Here is a 21,094-nt window from a genome sequence, read left to right on the forward strand (position 1 = left end):
TTATGAGGAGTTACGATGAGGGATTACGTGCCCTCCGCTCCCACCCTCATTATATAGATCAAACTAATAAACTGATGTCTCACTGATCTTTACTATGTTTACTTCAAATATTGTGTCTATCTGTGATTCCACACCGCTGCTTCGAAGTATGCCGCACCTGCGCACTGAGCGGGCTTCTTCACGTAATCCCTCATCGTAACTCCTCATAAAATACAGATCAAACTTCATACTGGTAAGTACTCGTTTAATCTTACTATTAAAAAATACGTAAAGAGGCCATCCTACAAACTGCAACAGGAATGAAAGAAGCAGAATACACTAAAGTGCCTCACCTGGAAGTGGACCATGTACAATAAAAAGAAGTATTTACATGGAGAACCTACATAGGTAAACAATCCATGAATAAGTGTGGTGCTGGGCATGGCATTTGTTTATCGAAGCCTATTGACATTGTTCACTGGTTTTTAGTTTTAGTTTTAGAGATACAGCATGGAAAAAGGGTGTTCGGCCTGCACCGAACCTACGTAACCTGTTCACACTAGTTATATGTAATCCCACTTCTGCATCAACTGCATCTACTGCCTACACACTAGGGGCAATTTACAGTGGCTTGTTAAAAACAAAATGAAAAGTCTTTAGGATGTGGGAGGAAACCGGAGCACCCGGAGGAAACCCACGCGATCACAGGATAAGGCGCAAACTCCACGCAGACACCATCCGAGGTCAGGATCAAACCCTAGTCTCCACACTGTAAGGCAGCAGCTCTACCAGTGTGATCCAGCTTGTTTTACAAATTAGTTATAAATACTTAATGCATAAAAATTAGATACTTCTCATTGCTCTATTATTTTGCTTCTCAGTGGCACAGTTGTTTACAGGCTTATTTGTTTAGAGACTCAATTGATTATCTTATCAATGTGAAGTAAATGAGTGTTTAAAACATGACAGAATTTACAATATCAATGCAAACAACAATTTATTTCTTGGGAAGGATAACTTCCAGATTTCCCGTCCTGGAAATGCATAACTATTTTGTTCCTTTCTTATTTTTGCTCTTTTCCCCACAAGTTACAGAAGGATCTGTTCACAGAAAGCTTCTGTTACAGAACCCACAGAATTATTTGTTCTCATATCAATTTTTATGGGGCTTTATGAAAGATAATTTTTGTTTTAGGTTTCTAAGCTCGCCTGAGGGATCAAGTGCGAATTTAAGTTCAAGGAGTTGATGCTGAAGTCCGATCTTCTCGACAAAAGATGTAGAATAGTAAAATGTAGCCAACAAAAAAGACGCCTCATTCCTCCTTCTCCCTGCTTTAATCCGGCAGAAGGTACAGAAGCTTGCAAGTGCACACCACCAGTCTCAAGGAAAGCTTCTTCTCCTCTGTTACCAGGCTTAGCAATGACCCTTATATAAGTTAATGTGCTGGCTCTCTCTATCGCACTGAGGACATTGGATTTTGGTTATGGAACTGATGCACTACAATGCTGAGAACAAAATTCTGCAATCTGTATCTTACCCTTTGCTATATCTATTTAGTTTAGTTTAGTTTAGTTTAGTTCAGTTTACCTTAGTTTAGTGATACAGTGTGTAAACAGGCCTTTCGGCCCACCAGTCCGCACCGACCAGCAATCCCCCTACGTTAACACTATCCGACAAATAGAGACAAATTACAATTATACCACGAGAATTAACCTACAAACTTGTACGTCTTTGGAGTCTGGGAGGAAACGGGAGATCCCGTAAAACCCATGCAGGTCACGGGGAGAATGTACAAACTCCGTACAGACAGCCCCCAAGGTCAGGATTGAATTCGGGACTCTGGAGCTGTAAGGCAGCAGCTCTACCACTGCGTCACCGTGCCGCTGTGTATTTGAGATTGACTTGATAGTATTTATATATAAGATATCTGATGATTGGAAGCATGCAAAACAAAGGGTTTCACTGTGTCTCATTACATGTGACAAAAATAAACCTAAATCTAACTAGTCACACTGCAAGAGGCTCTATACTCAACCTGCACCTACTCAATGAGAAGCTCTACAGAATTGGCACAACCCTGAAAAACTCACTTTATAAGAAAGGAAATCAATAGTAATTCTCCTTGGCACAATGTGCATGGATGTAAAAACTCTTCTGGTTGAGTAATCTCCTTTAGGGAATGAAATATGTCATCCATACCTTGTATTCACTTCCACACTAACAGATTGTTCTCTCAAGGGACTTAACAAGCTATTCGGTTGCTTCAACACCTCCTTCGAAAAGTAAGGATCAGCAATAAGTGAGTCTTGGTTGTGATTAAAAAAAGAATCTATGGTTCTTTAAAGTATTGGATATAGCTGAATCCACCAAAAGCTCAAATGAGGCTAAAGTTAAATTGAAAATGAACAAGGCAATCACCCGTATATCTAGGGAACCTATTAACAATGTCATGTGGATCTCTTTCATTACAGTACAGCATGTGAAATATTCCTGTTGTAAAGGGCCTGTCCCACTAACACGACTTTTCAGCGACTGTTTTCGACCTTCAAGCTCGAGGGCACTCGCCTGAAAAACCTCAAGCTGGATCGACCGTCAGCGATGAAACCCCGAGCCGGATCGACCGTCTGCACGCACACACACACACACAAACACATCGCCAAGGCGGGGGCCAGGGAAAGCGGGGGAGCGCTGTCTGATATTCACATTTAACATTAACGGTCGGTTTACTTCCATTTTTTTCTTAACGAGCTTTACCTTCGATTACCTTTGATTACCTAAGATAGCATTACGACCTACTACGACCTACCTCGACTAAACCTACGAGTAAAAAAGTATCGATTTTTTCCATGGTGACCTTTATTTACTGAGGCCTTGAGTACGTGGGGACTACTCTTGAGCATGAGGGAGAGTTACAAAGACCTCGTAGGACCTCGTGTTGACCACGCTGCGAGTATGAGTCAAGGGCAAACTCTTCTAAACTCGCTAATTAGGTCGCCGCCGTGGGACCTTAAGTATACTGGACCAAAAATTCCTGACCAGAGAGCGATTAAATTAGATTTCTGCCCGAAGCAGCCAAAGAATTTGGATGGGAATCTAGGTTTACTTCCATTCTAGTATAGATTTATAAATTCAGGTCAGGGATTGTGTTGGCTTGAGTGTATGTTCTCCCGTAATCGCACAGATAAGGAAGGATATCAAAGGAGCTTTTGTGTTTCCCCAGGCGTTTCCTCGTTTTCTGCCCATGATAAGCTTCTGCAGAACTCACCCCACTTGAGACCTGGTGCAAGTGTTCAATCTACCAGAAAATTGATTAACTTCTCTGGCATTTAAAACTCTTCCCCAAGGATTGAAGACCTACCCGTGAAATATTTAATTTCAACTCGGTTAGGTGGGCCTGATAAAATGTTGGAAAGAATGGTTGCAACTCCACTTTGGAAGATTGGGTTAAATCAGTCTAAGGCAGATGTTAGGAGCTTATTCAGGGTATTCAGAAGCTCCATTCCTTCATTTTCAGCTGCATATTCAGCATGAGGAGCTTAAAGCATCTGGATATATGATAGTTGGCTTCAAGCAGTCAGCAATTCTTAGAATTGAACTTACAATATGAGTGTATTACTGAAATAAAAAGGAGGTATACAATCTAAGGGCCTTTCTTCCACTTAAGATTTTATAAAACTATTAGAGCTTATAAATGAAAACTCTAGCGGCATCAGTGAAGTGCAAAGGGTATCATTATATTGGGAAAGGTTTGCAGTTCTGGCAATAAGGCTGCGGAAAAAGTGTAGAATGATATTAGATTTCATTAACATCGTGCAATGATGACTTCCTGAGATTTTTCATGCTGGACTGATCTATTTACGATTAATGAGACAGTGCACTGAGAGCTCAGTGTTATCTAGGGAGACGTAGGGAGAAGTATTGTCTCTTCAAACCATGCAGTTGTTGTTTAAAGGTCTGCATCTAATTTCAGGTAGAATAGCTGACGCACTTGGCAAAAAGAGAGATAACCCCAACAATATATTTTACACTATTTAGCGCCACAGAGCCTGTGGTCTCCTTGTGGTAAACTGGAAGGCAAGGTAGACATTTCAGTCCTTTCCATCTACTACTTGAAATTTGACTATTTAGGTTTGATGGCGACATCTGCCTCATATTAAACTCGTCGTGATGCTCAGACATAGTGGTCTTGCCCGACTTCTGCTCCCCTTGGTCGCATTGGGGAAAATCGATACAACTGGAGCATCCAACAGTGAAGTGCTGCTCCTTGATAGGATTTAGTAAAATTTACTGCATTTGAGAGCTAGTGTGAGTGAAATTGGAGTGACACCCTTACTATTGTAATAAAAAAAGAACATATTATCTACTTCATCACTTGCATTCAAATTGCTGCAGAAATTGTGATATTACATGACATAATATGTTCAAAATCAAAACCAAATCAATAAAGCTGTTTTAATACTTTCATATCCAATATATTTGATGTGTAACTGATAAAATGCATGAACACCAGGCATCCAATATGGAAACTGTATTTATTCTGAACTCAGTTTTGATTACAGCTATAGACTGAGTCTCGGCAAAGATGGCACAAGGAAAATCATCTTGTAAAGTATTATATATACAGAAATGATTTCTCCAAACGAGCAGTGTTCTTATTGTTGTCAAATCGACATTGAAGTCTTGGCTAAGTGCCACAGTGCGCTATAAATGGATTCAGCAGAAAAATGAACACATATAAATACACTTACCTCCATTGTCCCTTAGATGCAGAGCGATCTTTGTGTCATCTGTAACAGAATTAAAAAGATGTACTTTAGAGAGTTAGTGACAGCATAGGGCAATGCAGCACAGAAACATGCCCTTTTGCCCAACTTATCCATGACCTGTACGTGCCCGAACTATAGAATTGAGCAGAACACGTCCAAACTCAAACAGCACATCAGGGGCTTTCAGATAAAAGCTGAATAACAGGACATAGTAGTTAAAATTGGAAATCCTATAAAATCACTTTATAGAACATATACCTAACAATACAGAAGATAGACACAAAAAACTGGAGTAACTCAGCTGGGACTAATTCTGAAGCTTCCTTAAGGGCCAGTCCCACTTAGGCCATTTTGTAGGAGACTGTCATAGTCTTGTCAGATCGCCGTAAAACCAGCGACTGGGTCCCATCCTACGACTATGTCTACGGCAAGCTACGACAACCTACAACCTAATCGATGTCACGCTACGGCAAGATCCTGACAACCGGCGACCCAATAGTGGTGACTTAGGATGTCCACCTTCGACACATCTGCGACGACACTTACGACAACCAAAGTTAAGCTGCAACAAGTTACGACCCTGTAGGCGTCAAGTGTGAGGCTAATGAACCTCATTTTGACCTCCAAAATAATGACATCATCCTTTTTTATTATTAAAGGGTTTGTCGGGTGGGGTTTCCAATCATTCTGAGTCATGACTGCCATGAAGAAACTTCAGCGAGCATTGCTCTCACAAGAAGAATCCCTGCTGCTTGCAGCAGCCCTCATGCTTTTTGATCCGCAAGACAGAAGGTCAAGAAGAATGGTGAAGAAAAAGCCCAAGAAGAGGCCTGTGTGGGTGGAATCCTTGTTCCAGAGTAGACCCAGTTTGGGCCAGTATGAAAACCTGATGACTGTGCTCCAGCAAGAAGATCAGGCTGTTTTAAGAAACGTCACTAGAATCCACCCTGAGCTGTTTCAGGAGCTGAAGACATGGGTAGGCCCTCTCATGGAGCAAAAGAAGACCTTCATGAGGAAGCCACAGGAACCAGGCCTACGCCTAGCCATCACCCTCTGCTACCAGAGCCTCTCCTTTAGCTTTCTTACGGCCCACAACACCATCAGCAAGATTGTCTCAGAGACCTGTGAGACCATCATCAATGCCTATGAAGATGAAGTCATGGACTGCCCTAGTACACCAGATGAGTGGAAGAGAGTGGTGCTGGGCTTTGATACAAGATGGAACTTCCAGCACACATATGGGGCAGTTGACGGCAAGCATGTGGCCATCAGGTGTGCAACCAAGGGAGTTTCAATGTACTTCAACTACAAGAAGTTCCATTCCATCGTACTCCTAGCTATGGTAGATGCAAACTATAACTTTCTGTTAGTGGATGTGGGCACACCTGCCAATGTCGCAGATCATCAACAAAATAGAGAGTACAGAGGAGATTTACTAGAATGTTGCCTGGGTTTCAACAACTAAGTTACAGAGATAGGTTGAATAAGTTAGGTCTTTATTCTCTGGAGCGCAGAAGTTTAAGGGGGGACTTGATAGAGGTCTTTAAAATGATGAGAGGGATAGACAGTTGATGTGGACAAGCTTTTCCCTTTGAGAATAGGGAAGATTCAAACAAGAGGACATGACTTCAGAATTAAGGGACAGAAGTTTAGTCAATAGTCAATAGTCAATAGTCTATTTAATTGTCATTTAGGGGTAATAAGAGGGGGAACTTCTTTACTCAGAGAGTGGTAGCGGTGTGGAATGAGCTTCTAGTGGAAGTGGTGGAGGCAGGTTCATTGGTATCATTTAAAAATAAATTGGATAGGCATATGGATGAGAAGGGAATGGAGGGTTATGGTATGAGTGCAGGCAGGTGGGACTAAGGGAAAGAAAGTTGTTCGGCACGGACTTGTAGGGCCGAGATGGCCTGTTTCCGTGCTCTAATTGTTATATGGTTATATGGTTATATGGTAGGATCTGGAAAGAGACCTCCCCAGCGAGGGCTCACCCGCTCCACGCCGAGAGTCCACACTGCGCCCGCCGCTGAAGTCCCGGGCGCGTCTCCGGGAAAAGCCGCGCCGATCCTTGCTGTTAGGCAACGGGGGAGGCGACCTGGAAAAAAATCGCCTCTCCATGGAGGAGGCGACCGAAGCGGTTTCCCCCTTACCCCCCCCACACCACCCCCCACACAAGACACATCGAGAAACATCAAACCCATACTTTAAAACATATTAAAAAATAAAAAAAAGTTGAAAAAAAACTAACGTGCTGCTGACATGGCTGCTGCCAGAGCAGTGCCCCCTACGAAACGTTTTGATGAAGTAAACAGACACAAGCACTTCAAATGCACTGCATTTAATGGATTTTATTTTTATACATCTCGATAAATCTAACACTAAAACAAGCAATACATATGAATTTAAAAAATGAAAAATCTAACGTCATTTTTATAGGTGATCTTACGACTATAGAGTCGTAGCCAGTCGTAGCTTGTCGTAGCTTGCTTCAGTGATCGTGGGTGTAGTTGTCTGTAAGTCAAAGGTTGACGTCTTCAGTCCCCACTATTGGGTCGACAATTGTCATGAGTGCATCGGTGATTAAGTCGTAGATAGTCGTAGCTTGTCCTACATAGTTGTAGGATGTCTTCTACATAGTCGTAGGATGCGTTTGATACATTCACTTTTTCGGCGATTCAACAAGACTATGACAGTCGCCTGCATTCGCAAAAGAAGTCGCCTAAGTGGGACAGGCCCTTAGGGTGTTTAAGGTTATGGGGAGAAGGCAGGAAAGTGATTGAAAGGCGGAATAGGCTCGATGGGCTGAAAGGCCTAACTCTGCTCCAATGAGTTATGAACTTATTATTTAAATTGGAAAACTTGTACAATTTCTGTGAGACACTTTGTGAAGTTAAAATACTTTCTAACCAGAGCAAACTGTGTATATTAACAAATACAGACACAAGATGTTGGAGTAATATTGTGTGTAATAACAAACTGATTAATACAGATATCTAAGCTATACAAGTAAAATGTTGACAATTTTTTTTTGCAGCTGCCGTGATATTCCTTGACTGGTGATCAATGTACTATTAGGTTTGATTTCCACATACCTTCTGTGGTTAAGCTGGAAGTAGGAAGGCCAGACGTGATAGCAGTTGTGGATGTGGTGCCTGGGGTCTTGTGTGTTGTCGTTGTCATCACAAGGCTTGTGGTCGTAGCTGAAGAAGCTTGAGTCATTTCCTCAGGCGAGATGTCACAGGCCTGATCATTAGACTAGTAGAAAGAGAGCAGTTCAGCTCCAGTAAAGCGTAGAAACTAATTATCCTCATAAAGCAGCCACCCTACGGCATTATTATGGCTACAAAAGTACCACTGGAGACACTGTGGACACAACTTTTATCATGATATGTGCAGAAAGAAACTGCAGGTGTTGGTTTATACCGAAGAGAGACACAAAGTGCTGGAGTAACTCATAAGGTCAGGCAGCATCTCTGGAGAAAAAGAAAGGATGATGTTTTGGGTCGGGACAGAATGGCAGTCTGAAGAAGGGGTCCCAACTTGAAACATCACCCATCCGTTTTCATCAGAGATACTGCCTGACCTGCTGAATTACTCCAGCTCTTTGTACCTATCTTTTATCATAATATAAATGGCACACAATATAAAGGGCGCAACAGTCTGATAGCATTAGATAGACCTCATCATACATCTAAAAAACATCCATCCTTTTGCTTCAAATCCATTAATGTAGTTAGTAATGTTACAGTCAATGCTTTTCATGAACACTATTTAATGAGGTGTAGAAAATAATACAATTCTATTTGAAATTAAATTTTGTTCTATTACTCATCGCAACTCTCCTTCAGACCGACGCACCTCATCAGGACAGCCGTTATCCACCCAATCTTGTCGATGACGATCAAATCCATTGGAACACCTGGTTACACAGAAAACATTAACTGTAAATTCCATTCCTATTTTGCGACCCTATTTAGAAAACAAATGGGGGCTTAAATAGATGTATAAAATCAAAAGTGGAATAGATAGGGTGAATGCACAAAGTCTTTTTACCCAGGTATGGGGAATCAAGAACCAGTGGACAAAGGTTTAAGGTGAGAGGGAAAAGATTTAATAGATTCCTGAGGGGCAACTCAGAGGGCGGTAAATTTATGAAACGAGTTAGAAACATAGAAAAATAGCTGCAAGAGTAGGCCATTCGGCCCCTCTAGCCAGCTACGCCATCCAATATGGTCATGGCTATCATCTAAAACCAGTACCCCGTTCTTGCTTTTCCCCCCCATATCCCTTGATTCCTTTAGCCCTAAGAGCGAAATCTAACTCTCTCTTGAAAACATCCAGAGAATTGGCCTCCACTGCCTTCTGTGGCAGAGAATTCTACAGATTCACAACTCTCTGGGTGAAAAGGTTTTTCCTCATCTCCGTCCTAAATAGCCTACCCCTTATTCTTAAACTGTGACACCTGGCTCTGGACTCCCCCAACATTGGGAACACTTTTCCTGCATCTAGCCTGTCCAATCCTTTAAGAATTTTATATTTTTCTATAAGATCTCCTCTCATTCTTCAAAATTCCAATGAATACAAGCCTAGTCGACCTATTCTTTCATCATATGTCAGTCCTGCCATTGCGGAAATTAACCAGGTGAAAGTACGCTGCACTCCCTCAATAGCAATAATGTCCATCCTCAAATTAGGAGACCAAAATTGCACACAATACTCCTGGTGTGGATTCACCACTGCAGTAGGACCTCCTCGCTCCTCAACTCAAATCCTCTCGTAAAGAAGACCAACATGCCATTAGCTTTCTACACTGCCTGCTGTATCTGCATGCTTACTTTCAATGACTGATGTACAAGCACACCTAGGTCTCATTGCACCTCCCCTTTTCCTAATACCCTGTCAATACCCTACCCCCAATGCCATGTGTTCTAATTTTGCACACTAATCTCAGGCGTGAGACCTTGTGAAAGGCTTTTTGAAAGTCCAGATACACCACATCCACCAGCTCTTCCTTATTCATTTTACTTGTTAGATCCTCAACAAAATCCAAAAGATTAGTCAAGCGTGGTTTTCCCTTCATAAATCCATGCTGACTATGACCAATCCTGTCACTGGTTTCCAAATGCACCGCTATAGCATCTTGAATAATTGACTCGAGCAGTTACCCCACTACTGATGTAAGGCTAACTGGTTCATAATTTCCCCTTTTCTCTCTCCCTCTTTTCTTAAAAAGTGGAGTTACATTGGCTACCCTCCAGTCCACAGAAACGGATCCAGAGTCGAGAGAACATTGGAGTTTATAACCATATAACCATATAACAATTACAGCACAGAAACAGGCCATCTCGACCCTTCTAGTCCGTGCCGAACACATAATCTCCCCTAGTCCCATATACCTGCGCTCAGACCATAACCCTCCATTCCCTTCCCATCCATATAACTATCCAATTTATTTTTAAATGATAAAAACAAACCTGCCTCCACCACCTTCACTGGAAGCTCATTCCACACAGCTACCACTCTCTGAGTAAAGAAGTTCCCCCTCATGTTACCCCTAAACTTCAGTCCCTTAATTCTCATGTCACGTCCCCTTGTTTGAATCTTCCCTACTCTCAGTGGGAAAAGCTTTTCCACGTCAACTCTGTCTATACCCTCTCATCATTTTAAAAACCTCTATCGTCCCCCCTTAACCTTCTGACTCCAAAGAATAAAGCCCTAACTTGTTCAACAAGTTTCCAGAGGAAGTATAGAAGTAGGTACTTTATCAGTATTTAATAGACTCTTGGATAGCTACATAGATAGGGAAGGTTTAGAGGGAATATGGGCCAAATGCAGGCAAATTGGGCCTGGCTAGATGTAACATCTTAGTTAGCATCGAGCAGTTAGGCTGAAGGGTCTGTTTCCAAACTCTGAGGCTCAATGACTCCATAACTCTCTAATTTCTCTTCATGTTGCCGAATAGGTAATGGCATTGAGCTGGTATTGGAGAAGACAGATGGAATATCCGTGATATCTAGATCAAATGAGTTAGTGGGTGACATTATGCTTCTTTCTCTGTATTACGTGTTGCTAATAACAGGGCTGTGGAACGTAACCAGCAGGTCAAGCTGCATCAACGGAAGAAGGAAAACTGACCCATTGAGCACAGGAGATCACTGGCAGAAAGGTGAGAGTGAGAATGGGATGGTGAGTTGAAGTGGCTGGAAGCCAAATTCTGGACTGAATGCAGGTGTTCCACAAACCGGCTTTTAGTTTCATTACTGTCTGAGGGAGCGACATTGTGAACATGGAACGCTGTGCATCAGTTTGGAGGAGGGCAATCAAATCACTGCTTGAACTGAAAAGATTGTTTGGGTTCCTTGAGGATAGATATAGAAAAGGTAAAAGAGGTTGCATCCACTGCAGTTCTCAGGGACATTGCTGTAGGCATGGAACAGTCGGTGAGGACAGACAGACAGATCCGGGAGTTGTGAAAGGAGTGGTCTGTTTGACAAAAGTGGGCTATGGAGGAATAGAAGTGGAATCCTGTTGGAGGTGGCACAAATTCCAAAGGTTTTTTATTTCCTAACAAAGGCAGAAAATGCTGCAAACTCTCCGCAAATCATGCAACATCAGCAAACATAAAACACAGTCAATGATCAAATCAGTCATTCACAAATGCTGTCCGACTTGTTGAATGGTTCCAGCATTTTTGTTTTTTTTCTCGAATTCAAACTTTAATTTGATTTTCATTCTCGGCTTTAATACCATTTGAGTGACATTGGTGATTCTGGAGGAAATTCCTCTGAAAACTGGAAGCAAGCTGTACTTTGTAAAATCCTTTTTCTGAAACCTTTTACCATTCAAACATATTTCCATTTTACCAGATACAAAATCTACCACTGCTTTAGAAACATAATTAAAGAAAACATTAACCAAAAAAAACATTCAGCTACATATTCATACAGTTTGAAAATTCAATCAATATTACATATATAACGATGTAAATCACAGTGCAAATTTATCACCCGTGAGCATTTCTTTATAAATAATCTGAATATGGCTTAAAATATGTAAAATTGTTTACCAGTAACATTGTAGTTAATAAGTTCTTCATTGAATTTAGAAAATAAATCATTTCCCAGCTTATCTAATTGCTGCTCTAGTGGCCATAAGATGCAGCTTAATTTTTAGACGACCATATAAACAAATTTATTGGAAACTCCCAATGCTGTTTAATTCATACTGGCAACAAGCCCTGCATCTAATGCTAGTTTTAAAAACTAACACAATTGATTGAAAAACATGACTAATTCTGAATCAATTTGCATATAAAATTCCACAAGCTTTTACTCCAGTTAATCATGCCAAAAGACCGATAACCACAAGAAGCTCAGTCCTCTGATTCTATCCAATGATTTTGAACACAGTCTCATGGCTTCACAGACCTGATATAGAGCACACTCAATATGCTTTAAATCAATTTCACTGTCAAATAAATCTTTCTAATGATTAGCAAATTATTTTTAAGATTGTCTTGAATCTATATCGATAGAAAGAATCTATATCGATGATTTGGATGGCACGAATAGCAAGTTGGCAGATGATACAAAAGTGGATGGTATGGCAGATAGTGAAGATGGATGTCACAAATTGCAGCAGGAACTTGACAGGTTGGACAGGTGGGCAGAGGAATGGTTGATAGAATTAAACACAGAGAAATGTGAGCTGTTGCATTTTAGAAATTCTAATATGGGCAGGAGTGTTGTAGAACAGAGGGATCTAGGAGTGCAGGTACATAGTTCCTTGAAGATGGTGTCACAGGTTGATAGGGTCGACAGGGTGGTCAAAACAGCTTTTGGCACATTGGTCTTCATCAGTCAGAGTATTGAGTACAGAAGTAGAGACTTTATGTTTAAGAAGGAACTGCAGATGCTGTAAAATCGAAGGTATACAAAAGTGCTGGAGAAACTCCGCGGGTGCAGCAGCATCTATGGAGCGAAGGAAATAGGCAACAACATTGGTGGGGCTGCATTTAGAGGATTGCGGTCAGTTCTGGGCACAATGTTACAGGAAAGATGGTGTCAAGGTGGACAGGGTACAGAGATAATTTACGATGATATTGCAAGGACTCGAGGGTCTGAGCTATAGGGAGCGATTGAGCAGGCTGGAACTCCATTCCTTGGAGCACAGGAGGATGAGGGGTGAACTTATAGTGGTGTATAAAATCATGAGAGGAATAGATCTGGTAGATTCGAGTAGGGGAATCGAGAACCAGAGGACATAGGTTTAAGATGAAGGAGGAAAGATTTAATAGGAATCTGAGGGGTATCTTTTTCACACAAAGGGTGGTGGGAGAATGGAATGAGCTGCCAGAAGAGGTAGTTGAGGAAATGTTTAAGACACAATTAGACAGGTACATGGATAGGACAGGTTTTGAGGGATATTGGCCAAAAGCAGGCAGGTGGGACTAGTGCAGATTGGACATGTTGGTCAGTGTGTGCAAGTTGGGCCAAAGAGCCTGTTTACACACTGTATCACTCTAGGACATTAATGTAGGTGGTGAACATTTGTAGGTTCTCCAGCTTCTTCATTATAACTTCAGAATTATCTCCTCTGCAAACATCTACCAACAGAGTCAAGAACAGCTCCTTCCTCACTGCTATCCAGTCACATGCCATCAGGGTAGGCAAGGTAGGCAGTGCCTACCCTGACCAAAATTATAAAATTGTAATTATTTTATATATATAAAATATATAGATAAAATATATATAAAATATAAATAAAATGGTTATAAATAGTAAAGGCATGGGAGAATTATGCCTCCCTAAGAAGCCGCTGATGGAACCAAGGATGAGCCTGGGTCCAGGGTCAGGAACGAGCCCGGAGATGAAGTCGGGGCCTGCACCAGAGCCCAGGTGGCGGCCGAGTATGAGAACCATGTCAAGTTCCAGGCCCTGGTGCTGCTCTATAACGTGGGTAGGTGCTGGGGCATGGAATGGGAGTGAGGGGAGGAGGATGAGGGAAATGAGGAAGAAGGAGATGGGGTAGGGAGTGGGATGGTAGAGGGAGATGGTGAGGGGTGTGGAGGAGGGAGATGGGGAGGGGTGGAGGAGGGAGATGCCCCCTCCCTATCTACCCTCACTCCCACCCTCTCTATCCCCTCCCTCCCTATCCCTCCCTCGCCCTCTCCCTCTACCCGCTTCCCCCACTCTAACCCTCCCTCTCCCTCTATCCCCTCTCTCTCTCTCTACCCCTCTCCTTCTCTCGCTCTCTATACCCCCCTCCCTCTCTGCCCCCTTCCTCTCTGTCCCTTCTCCCTTTCTGCTGTCTCCCTCTCTGTCGCCCTCCCTCCCGTTGCCCCTCCCCTCTTCCCCCTCCCTCTCTACCCCCTCCCCCTCCACACACACCTCCCTCTCCCTCTCTAATCCCCTCCCCCTCCCCCTCCCCTTCCTCTCTGCCCCCCTTCTCTACCCCCTCTCCCTCCCTATGTCCCTCCCTCTCTACTCCCCTGCCTCTCCATAGATTGAAGAGGGAGGGTGAAGAGGAGGAGGAGGGAGTGCTGGGAAATGAGGAGAAATTAGCCACCCCTGGGCAGTTGGGGCTATGCATGAGTGGTGCAATATTGTGTTGGGGGAACGGCTTGCGTTGGCGGTATGGGTGAGTGGTGGAATCTTGCATTGGGGGAGCATACCCAACGGGTCTGCATTGGGTCTAGTATCCCCTAAATAGGCCTCCTCCATTCTGAGCACAAGCTCAACTTCCTTAGTAGGCTTGGGAAGTTTGACATGTCCTCTACAACTCTCACCAATTTTTTTTTTTATATTAGAAGTACGGTAAGTTACAATAATACACAACACATATGTCTTAATACATTTTTTTGCACCACTTCATCTTTTGAGCTTTAAGAAAAAGATAGAAGTAAAGAAGTAAGGAAAGTGCGCAAGAGTCGTGCAGGTGCAAGAGAGTGTTGAGAAAAGAAAGCCCCATAGAAAAGAAGTTAGAGAAGGAAGTAAAGAAAGAAAGTAGACCCTAGAAAAGAAGTAAAAAGAAAGAAGAAACAATCGCTCTATTATAACATTAAGCTCCGCAGAGAGGGGACTACCAACCAAGTCTGTTTTTATTGTTGCCAGATCCTGGTACCATTTATTTATTTATTTATTTGTTTTTTATTTGTGATTTATTACTATTGCACCTCATGCTTGTAATAGTTCCAAAAACGTAGACCACGTCTTTTGGAATTGGTCTGCTTTGCCTGCTAAGAGGAATCTCATCTCTTCCAGATGTAATGTTTCAAACATATTTGATATCCACATTTTTATTGTTGGTGTGGGCGCATTTTTCCAGATTTTAAGTATGAGCTTTTTTCCCATTATTAGCCCGTAATTGAGTAAATTCTTCTGAAACACGTTTAGTTCAGGGTTACCTTCCGATATTCCAAAAATGATCCATTCTGGTTTTGGTACCAGTTTTATTTTGATTAATTTTGTAAAGATGTCGAATATTTCATTCCAGAATGTTTGGATTTTTGTACAAAAAACAAAAGAATGCGCTATGGTAGCTTCTTGACACAGACATTTATCACAGATTGGTGAGACATTAGGGAAGAGTTTATTTATTTTAGTTTTTGAATAATATAGTCTATGTAATGTTTTGAATTGGATGAGAGTATGTCGTACGTTGATCGAACATTTATGCACCTGTAGTGATTATCCTAGATCTCTTTTGAAATTTTTTATAGCTAATTCTTGTTCCCAGTCTCTTCTAATTCCATCAGTTATGGGTATTTCTATGTTTAAGATGATGTTATATAAGTACGATATTAGATTAGCTGATTCCGCCTTTGTCTTCATTGCTTCATCCAGTAAGTCGGTAGGCATATTATGATAGTCTTTTGTATATTTTTTCAGATAATCACGAATTTGAAGATATTTAAAATATTGATTATTTTTCAAATTATATTTCAGTTGTAGTTGTTGAAATTTCTCATCAATTTCTACAGATGCATCATAGAAAGCATTTTATCAGGATACATCACAACCTGGTTTGGGAACAGCTCCATCCAGGACCGTAACTAATTGCAGTGAATTGTGGACGCAGACTAGACCATCGCACAAACCAACCTCCCTCCTATTGATTCAATGTATACCTCCCGCTGCCACTGCAAGGCCAGCAGAATAATCAAGGACAAGTCGCACCCTGGTCACTCCCTCTTCTTCCCTCGCCCATCAGGTAAAAGGTATACATGTGAAAACGTACACCACAAGATTCAGGTACAGTTTCTTCCCAACTGTTATCACGCAACTGAATCATCCTACCACAACCAGGAAGCAGTGCTGAACTACTATCTACCTCTTTGGTGATCCTTGGACAATCCTTGATTGGACTTTGCTGGCTTTACATTGCACTAAACGTTATTCCCTTATCATGTACCTATACACTGTAAATGGATTGATTGTAATCACATATTGTCTTTCTGCTGACTGGTTGTACTGAACTTCGGTACAAGTGACAATAAACTAAGCTAAACGGAACTGAAGCTCTTCCCAGTACACCCTTTTCCAAGATGCTAATTCACATTCAGAAGATTTCCACATTTACATCTGAAATAATCACATTTAATTAAATCAGATGGTCCCAATGCAGCATTTAGATGGCCCATGGCCATTCCGCATGTTTATTCTGCCCATGGCCAAAGTGCGGCATTTGATCATACTAATAGTCATGCAGCGTGGAAACAGGCCCTTCGGCCCAACTTGCCCACATTGACCATGATGCCCCATCTACACTAATTCCACCTACCTGCATTTGGCCCATATCCCTCTAAACCTATCCTACCTATATACCTGTCTGAATGATTCTTAAATGTTGTGATAGTACCTGCCTCAACTATCTCTTCTGGCAGCTCGTTCCATACACCTACCACCCTTTGTGTAAAAATGTTGCCCCTCAGGTTCCCATTAAATCTTTTCATAGGTTTTTTCTGGGCAAGAGACTCTGTGTGTTTACCCGATCTATTCCTCTCACGATCTTGTACGCGTCAATAAGATTGTCCCTCATTCTCCACGGAATAAAGTCCAAGCCTACTCAACCTCTCCCTGTAGCTCAGGCCCTTGAGTCCAGAGTCCTTACAATTAACTAATATAGTTGGTGAGAACAGTAGTCAGGGCCTTTCATTTGTCATTCAAAGAACCGTTTAAAAAGTATCAAGGAACCCTCTTGGAAACAGCATTCTTCAATATTTGGTTTAATCTGGAATTGTAGGGGATCAAGGATTTTTGGTTGAGAAGGAAAGGGAAGATCATAAGGATAGGCTTTTGATATGGGGTTAAGAGCAGTAGAAAGATTTACCTGACTCCAGATACATGTGCCAAACTAAGCTATTCTGTTGCAGTATTTGTAGATTTATTTCAGTAGAACCTATGAAAGTAGTCAAGAAAGATCTGTAATGCATTGGGGATATCAAGCAGCCATTGGGATATCTTTTGTATTCCCAATCATTTCCTTTTTTCAGTAGAACCTTGAAAGTACTACAGAGCTATTATCAGATCTGTACGGCTCTCCCATAAGATTGGGAATTTCCTTTATTGTCATCAGACCTTACGGCTGAACGAAATCTCCGGATGATCGTGGGTCAGTGAGCATCTCTGGATATGGATATCCCATGTCCATCAAATTCCTGTGGACTAGCTTCCCTCTCCACTAGTGGTAGAGGAAGAACAATCACACAAAAGCTTTAGACTCAACTCCATCCAGCAGAAGGAGCAGGATGCAGATTGCTGAGGACGTGACTGATATGTGCGCAGGATGGAATTAGTGAAGAATCTTTTAGAAATAATTAAATTTTGAGGTACGGTTATGTTTTTCATGTCAATAGGATCAGCTAGGGTGAAAATATAGAGATGTTCTGGTAGTAGAAGTGGACTTAGCAACAGACTTGATGTAATGGGGAGTCCCAATCTTCACACCTACTTCTTTAATACATCTGTCTGAAGAATGGTCCTAACCAAAGACATCACCCATCCAGTCATGCAGCACCAAAACAGGGCCTTTGGTCTAACTTACACATGCCGTCTGAGATTCCCCATCTACACTAGTCCTATCTGTCAGCATTTAGTCTATATCCCTCTAAATCTTTCCTATCCACGTACCCATCCAAGTGTCTTTTAAATATTTTAAACATTTGTCTCCTTTGTCCTCACCCAAGATGGATGGTGACATTTCTCCTGACAGGGATTTTGATTTCCACATAGGGGTGAGAAATAGGCCTGCTGTTGGCCCTAGGACAAAACATTATTAAACTTATAGATTGCGCAGATATCAAATATGACACATTTAGGTCTTTGTACCAACATTTTAAATGACTCCTAGCATGAAATCACATTTGCCATGCAGTTTACAATGCATGCTTTGTTGGTTTAAATTATGCCCATAGTTTATCCGCTTTTACTCAGACTACTATTTTCCACATTTTACATGCTGTCTTCACAATAACGTTCTGATTTCTGTGGCTTTTCATTGTGCGAAGGTAAATGCATAAGATGACTAAAGAATCAAATGAATCATGGATTCATCACAGCAGAGAAAATATAAAATGTTATAGTTTTACCCTGGGAGAGGTATATGTTTAGATGTATTATTGTCATGTGTACTGAGGTACAGTGAAAAGCTTTGTTATAAATGCTAGCCAAAAATATCAGATTAATGTAGGAAGGAACTACAGATGCTAGTTTAAACAGAAGACAAAAAACTGGAGTAACTCAGCAGGACAGGCAGCATCTCTGTAGTGAAGGAATGGATGATGTTTTGGGTCGAGACCCTACTTCAGAGACTAAGATCAGATATATCACACATAGATACAATCAGTTCAAGCTACAGAACAATAGATAGAGCAATGATATACCCAAAGTGTAGGATAGATCTCTCAGCATTGTAGCTCATCAGTTCCTTGGACAATAAGGTAATCTATACCTGGGCCTTAACCCCTATATCACTACTAAACCAATTGTACCAGTAGGGGGTTCAACCAGTTACTAAACCTGTTATAGTTGTGATTTCTCCATCTGGGATTAAACATGTGCTGATCTATTGCATGCCATTGCTTCATTCTAACTCAGCAAGAAAAGTACACACTGAATGGAAGAGGAAGAGTATGAAATAGAACACATATCAATTATCCTCAAATGTGTCTAGTTATTAGCAGAATCTGCATCTCATTGGCAGAAAGATAAATAAATAGACTTGGTTTTGGTTTGTACAATAAACACTGTAAAACAAAGCCAACTGGACCTTTCCGTTTGACCCCTGCCCAATGTAAACAAGTTTGAGTAATTAAAGGCGATTTGTGAGTTGATTCATTTGATTCTGCATCTGAGGCTATTAGGTCACATAGGAAAGAATCACTAGATGTCTGAGTAAATTGATGAGCTGCCTTCATTAGAATTTGCTTAGGTCTCAGTTAATCGATGTTCAATCTTCAGCAGTTTCTCCAGGTGGCCTAATAGCTTAAGGTGCAGAAACTTGAAAGCTTATTGCATTACTTTGTTGAAGGAAGACCGTATGATTAAGATAGGACAACACATTATGAATGCAGATAGATCTTTAACAAATTTAAATTGACCAGACTCAAATATGATGCCAGAATCCGCTATTTCTTGTGTCATATTAAAATTTTCATGAGCTCTACTGGTCCCTACGTCTGTGTTTGTTGCATCAAAAGAGGAAACTGAGGAAAGTAAGGTTACATTTATAAGCAAATTATCACATATAATTTGAAAGTACAGGATGAAATAAATTACCAAAACTACAAAAAAATATTCTTTGTTACATTTAGAATATGACCCCTGCTACATTTTATTTCCTGAAGAAAATGTGCAGCACGCTAATGTGGTGCAGTCTAACAAAGAGGCTATATCCTGCTCATCCAGTGGTTTGGTCATCATTGATTTGCAATGCTATGTTACTTATATGTTATTTTTGTGCAAGAAAGAAATCTGCAGGACATCCCAAAGAACTTTTCTCCCAATGGCAAATCTTTGGAAAAATAGCCACAGTTCTAATACAGGAACTGAAACCAAAGTAATGTAGAAACACAGCAGTGAATTTGTACGTACATTATCAAGAGGAGCAAAAATCATATTCAGCATGGCAGAGAAATTTTTAAAGAGGTAATGGACAAAGCATTTACTTTCATGTGGAGACACAGGAAACTGCAGAACCTGGAACACAAAGTGCTGGGGCAATTCAGTGGGTCAGTGAGCATCTCTGGAGGGACATGGATATCCATGGGAGGTGAAACTGCATGATCCATCAAATTAAAAGATGTGGACTAGCTGGATCCTCCCAGCAATCCGTGGGAGGAAGATAGTGGTCCTCCACTAGTGGTAGAGGAAGACTACAATCACACAAGGAGGATGATTTAGACTCAACTCCATCCAGCAGAAGGAGCAGGATGCAGATTGCTGAGGACGTGACTGATATGTGCGCAGGATGGAATTAGTGAAGAATCTTTTAGAAATAATTAAATTTTGAGGTACGGTTATGTTTTTCATGTCAATAGGATCAGCTAGGGTGAAAATATAGAGATGTTCTGGTAGTAGAAGTGGCCTTAGCAACAGATTTGATATAGTACAATTCTCTATATAAGTGTACAATACAGGGGGTGGACTGAAACTATTGTTTGCTGCTCGCCTCTGTTCATCAAATAATCTGTCCAAAACTGAGTACGAGATGAACCAAGATTGAAGGTACACAGTTTAGAATGGAAACTAAATACCATAGGATCACTTTCATACCACTCAGGTTAAAATGATACAAATGTACCTCATTTTAGATCTCCCGCAGATGTGGGCAATCCTGATGAGAGTATATTCACTGTTTATCCATTGACATATTGAGAATGTGATGCTTCTTCATAAATTATTTAAATTCTTCTTTTTGTTTTTACCTATTCATTGTTCAGGATCAGGTATCACTGGCAAGACATAGAAACATAGACATAGAAACATAGAAATTAGGTGCAGTAGTAGGCCATTCGGCCCATCGAGCCTGCACCGCCATTCAATATGATCATGGCTGATCATCCAACTCAGTATCCCGTACCTGCCTTCTCTCCATACCCCCTGATCCCCTTAGCCACAAGGGCCACAACTAACTCCCTCTTAAATATAGCCAATGAACTGGTCTCAATTACCCTCTGTGGCAGAGAGTTCCAGAGATTCACCACTCTGTGTGAAAAAAAAGTTCTTCTCATCTCGGTTTTAAAGGATTTCCCCCTTATCCTTAAGCTGTGACCCCTTGTCCTGGACTTCCCCAACATCGGGAACAATCTTCCTGCATCTAGCCTGTCCAACCCCTTAAGAATTTTGTA

The 21,094-nt window shown here is 41.3% G+C and overlaps 1 protein-coding gene across 1 annotated transcript in view; it reads right to left on the bottom strand.

The window, feature by feature from the left end:
• plxdc2b (plexin domain containing 2b) overlaps positions 1–21,094 on the bottom strand; it is a 476,090-nt gene that overhangs the window by 80,856 nt on the left and 374,140 nt on the right. Inside the window, exons 11-13 of the mRNA XM_055648826.1 lie at positions 8,605–8,665; positions 7,839–8,001; positions 4,729–4,767 (exon numbers count right to left, since the gene is read on the bottom strand). Coding sequence (XP_055504801.1) covers positions 4,729–4,767; positions 7,839–8,001; positions 8,605–8,665 — 263 coding nt within the window. The remainder of the gene's footprint in view (positions 1–4,728; positions 4,768–7,838; positions 8,002–8,604; positions 8,666–21,094) is intronic.

Source organism: Leucoraja erinacea, chromosome 2, assembly GCF_028641065.1.
Source record: "Leucoraja erinacea ecotype New England chromosome 2, Leri_hhj_1, whole genome shotgun sequence".
Taxonomy (NCBI): Eukaryota; Metazoa; Chordata; class Chondrichthyes; order Rajiformes; family Rajidae; genus Leucoraja; species Leucoraja erinaceus.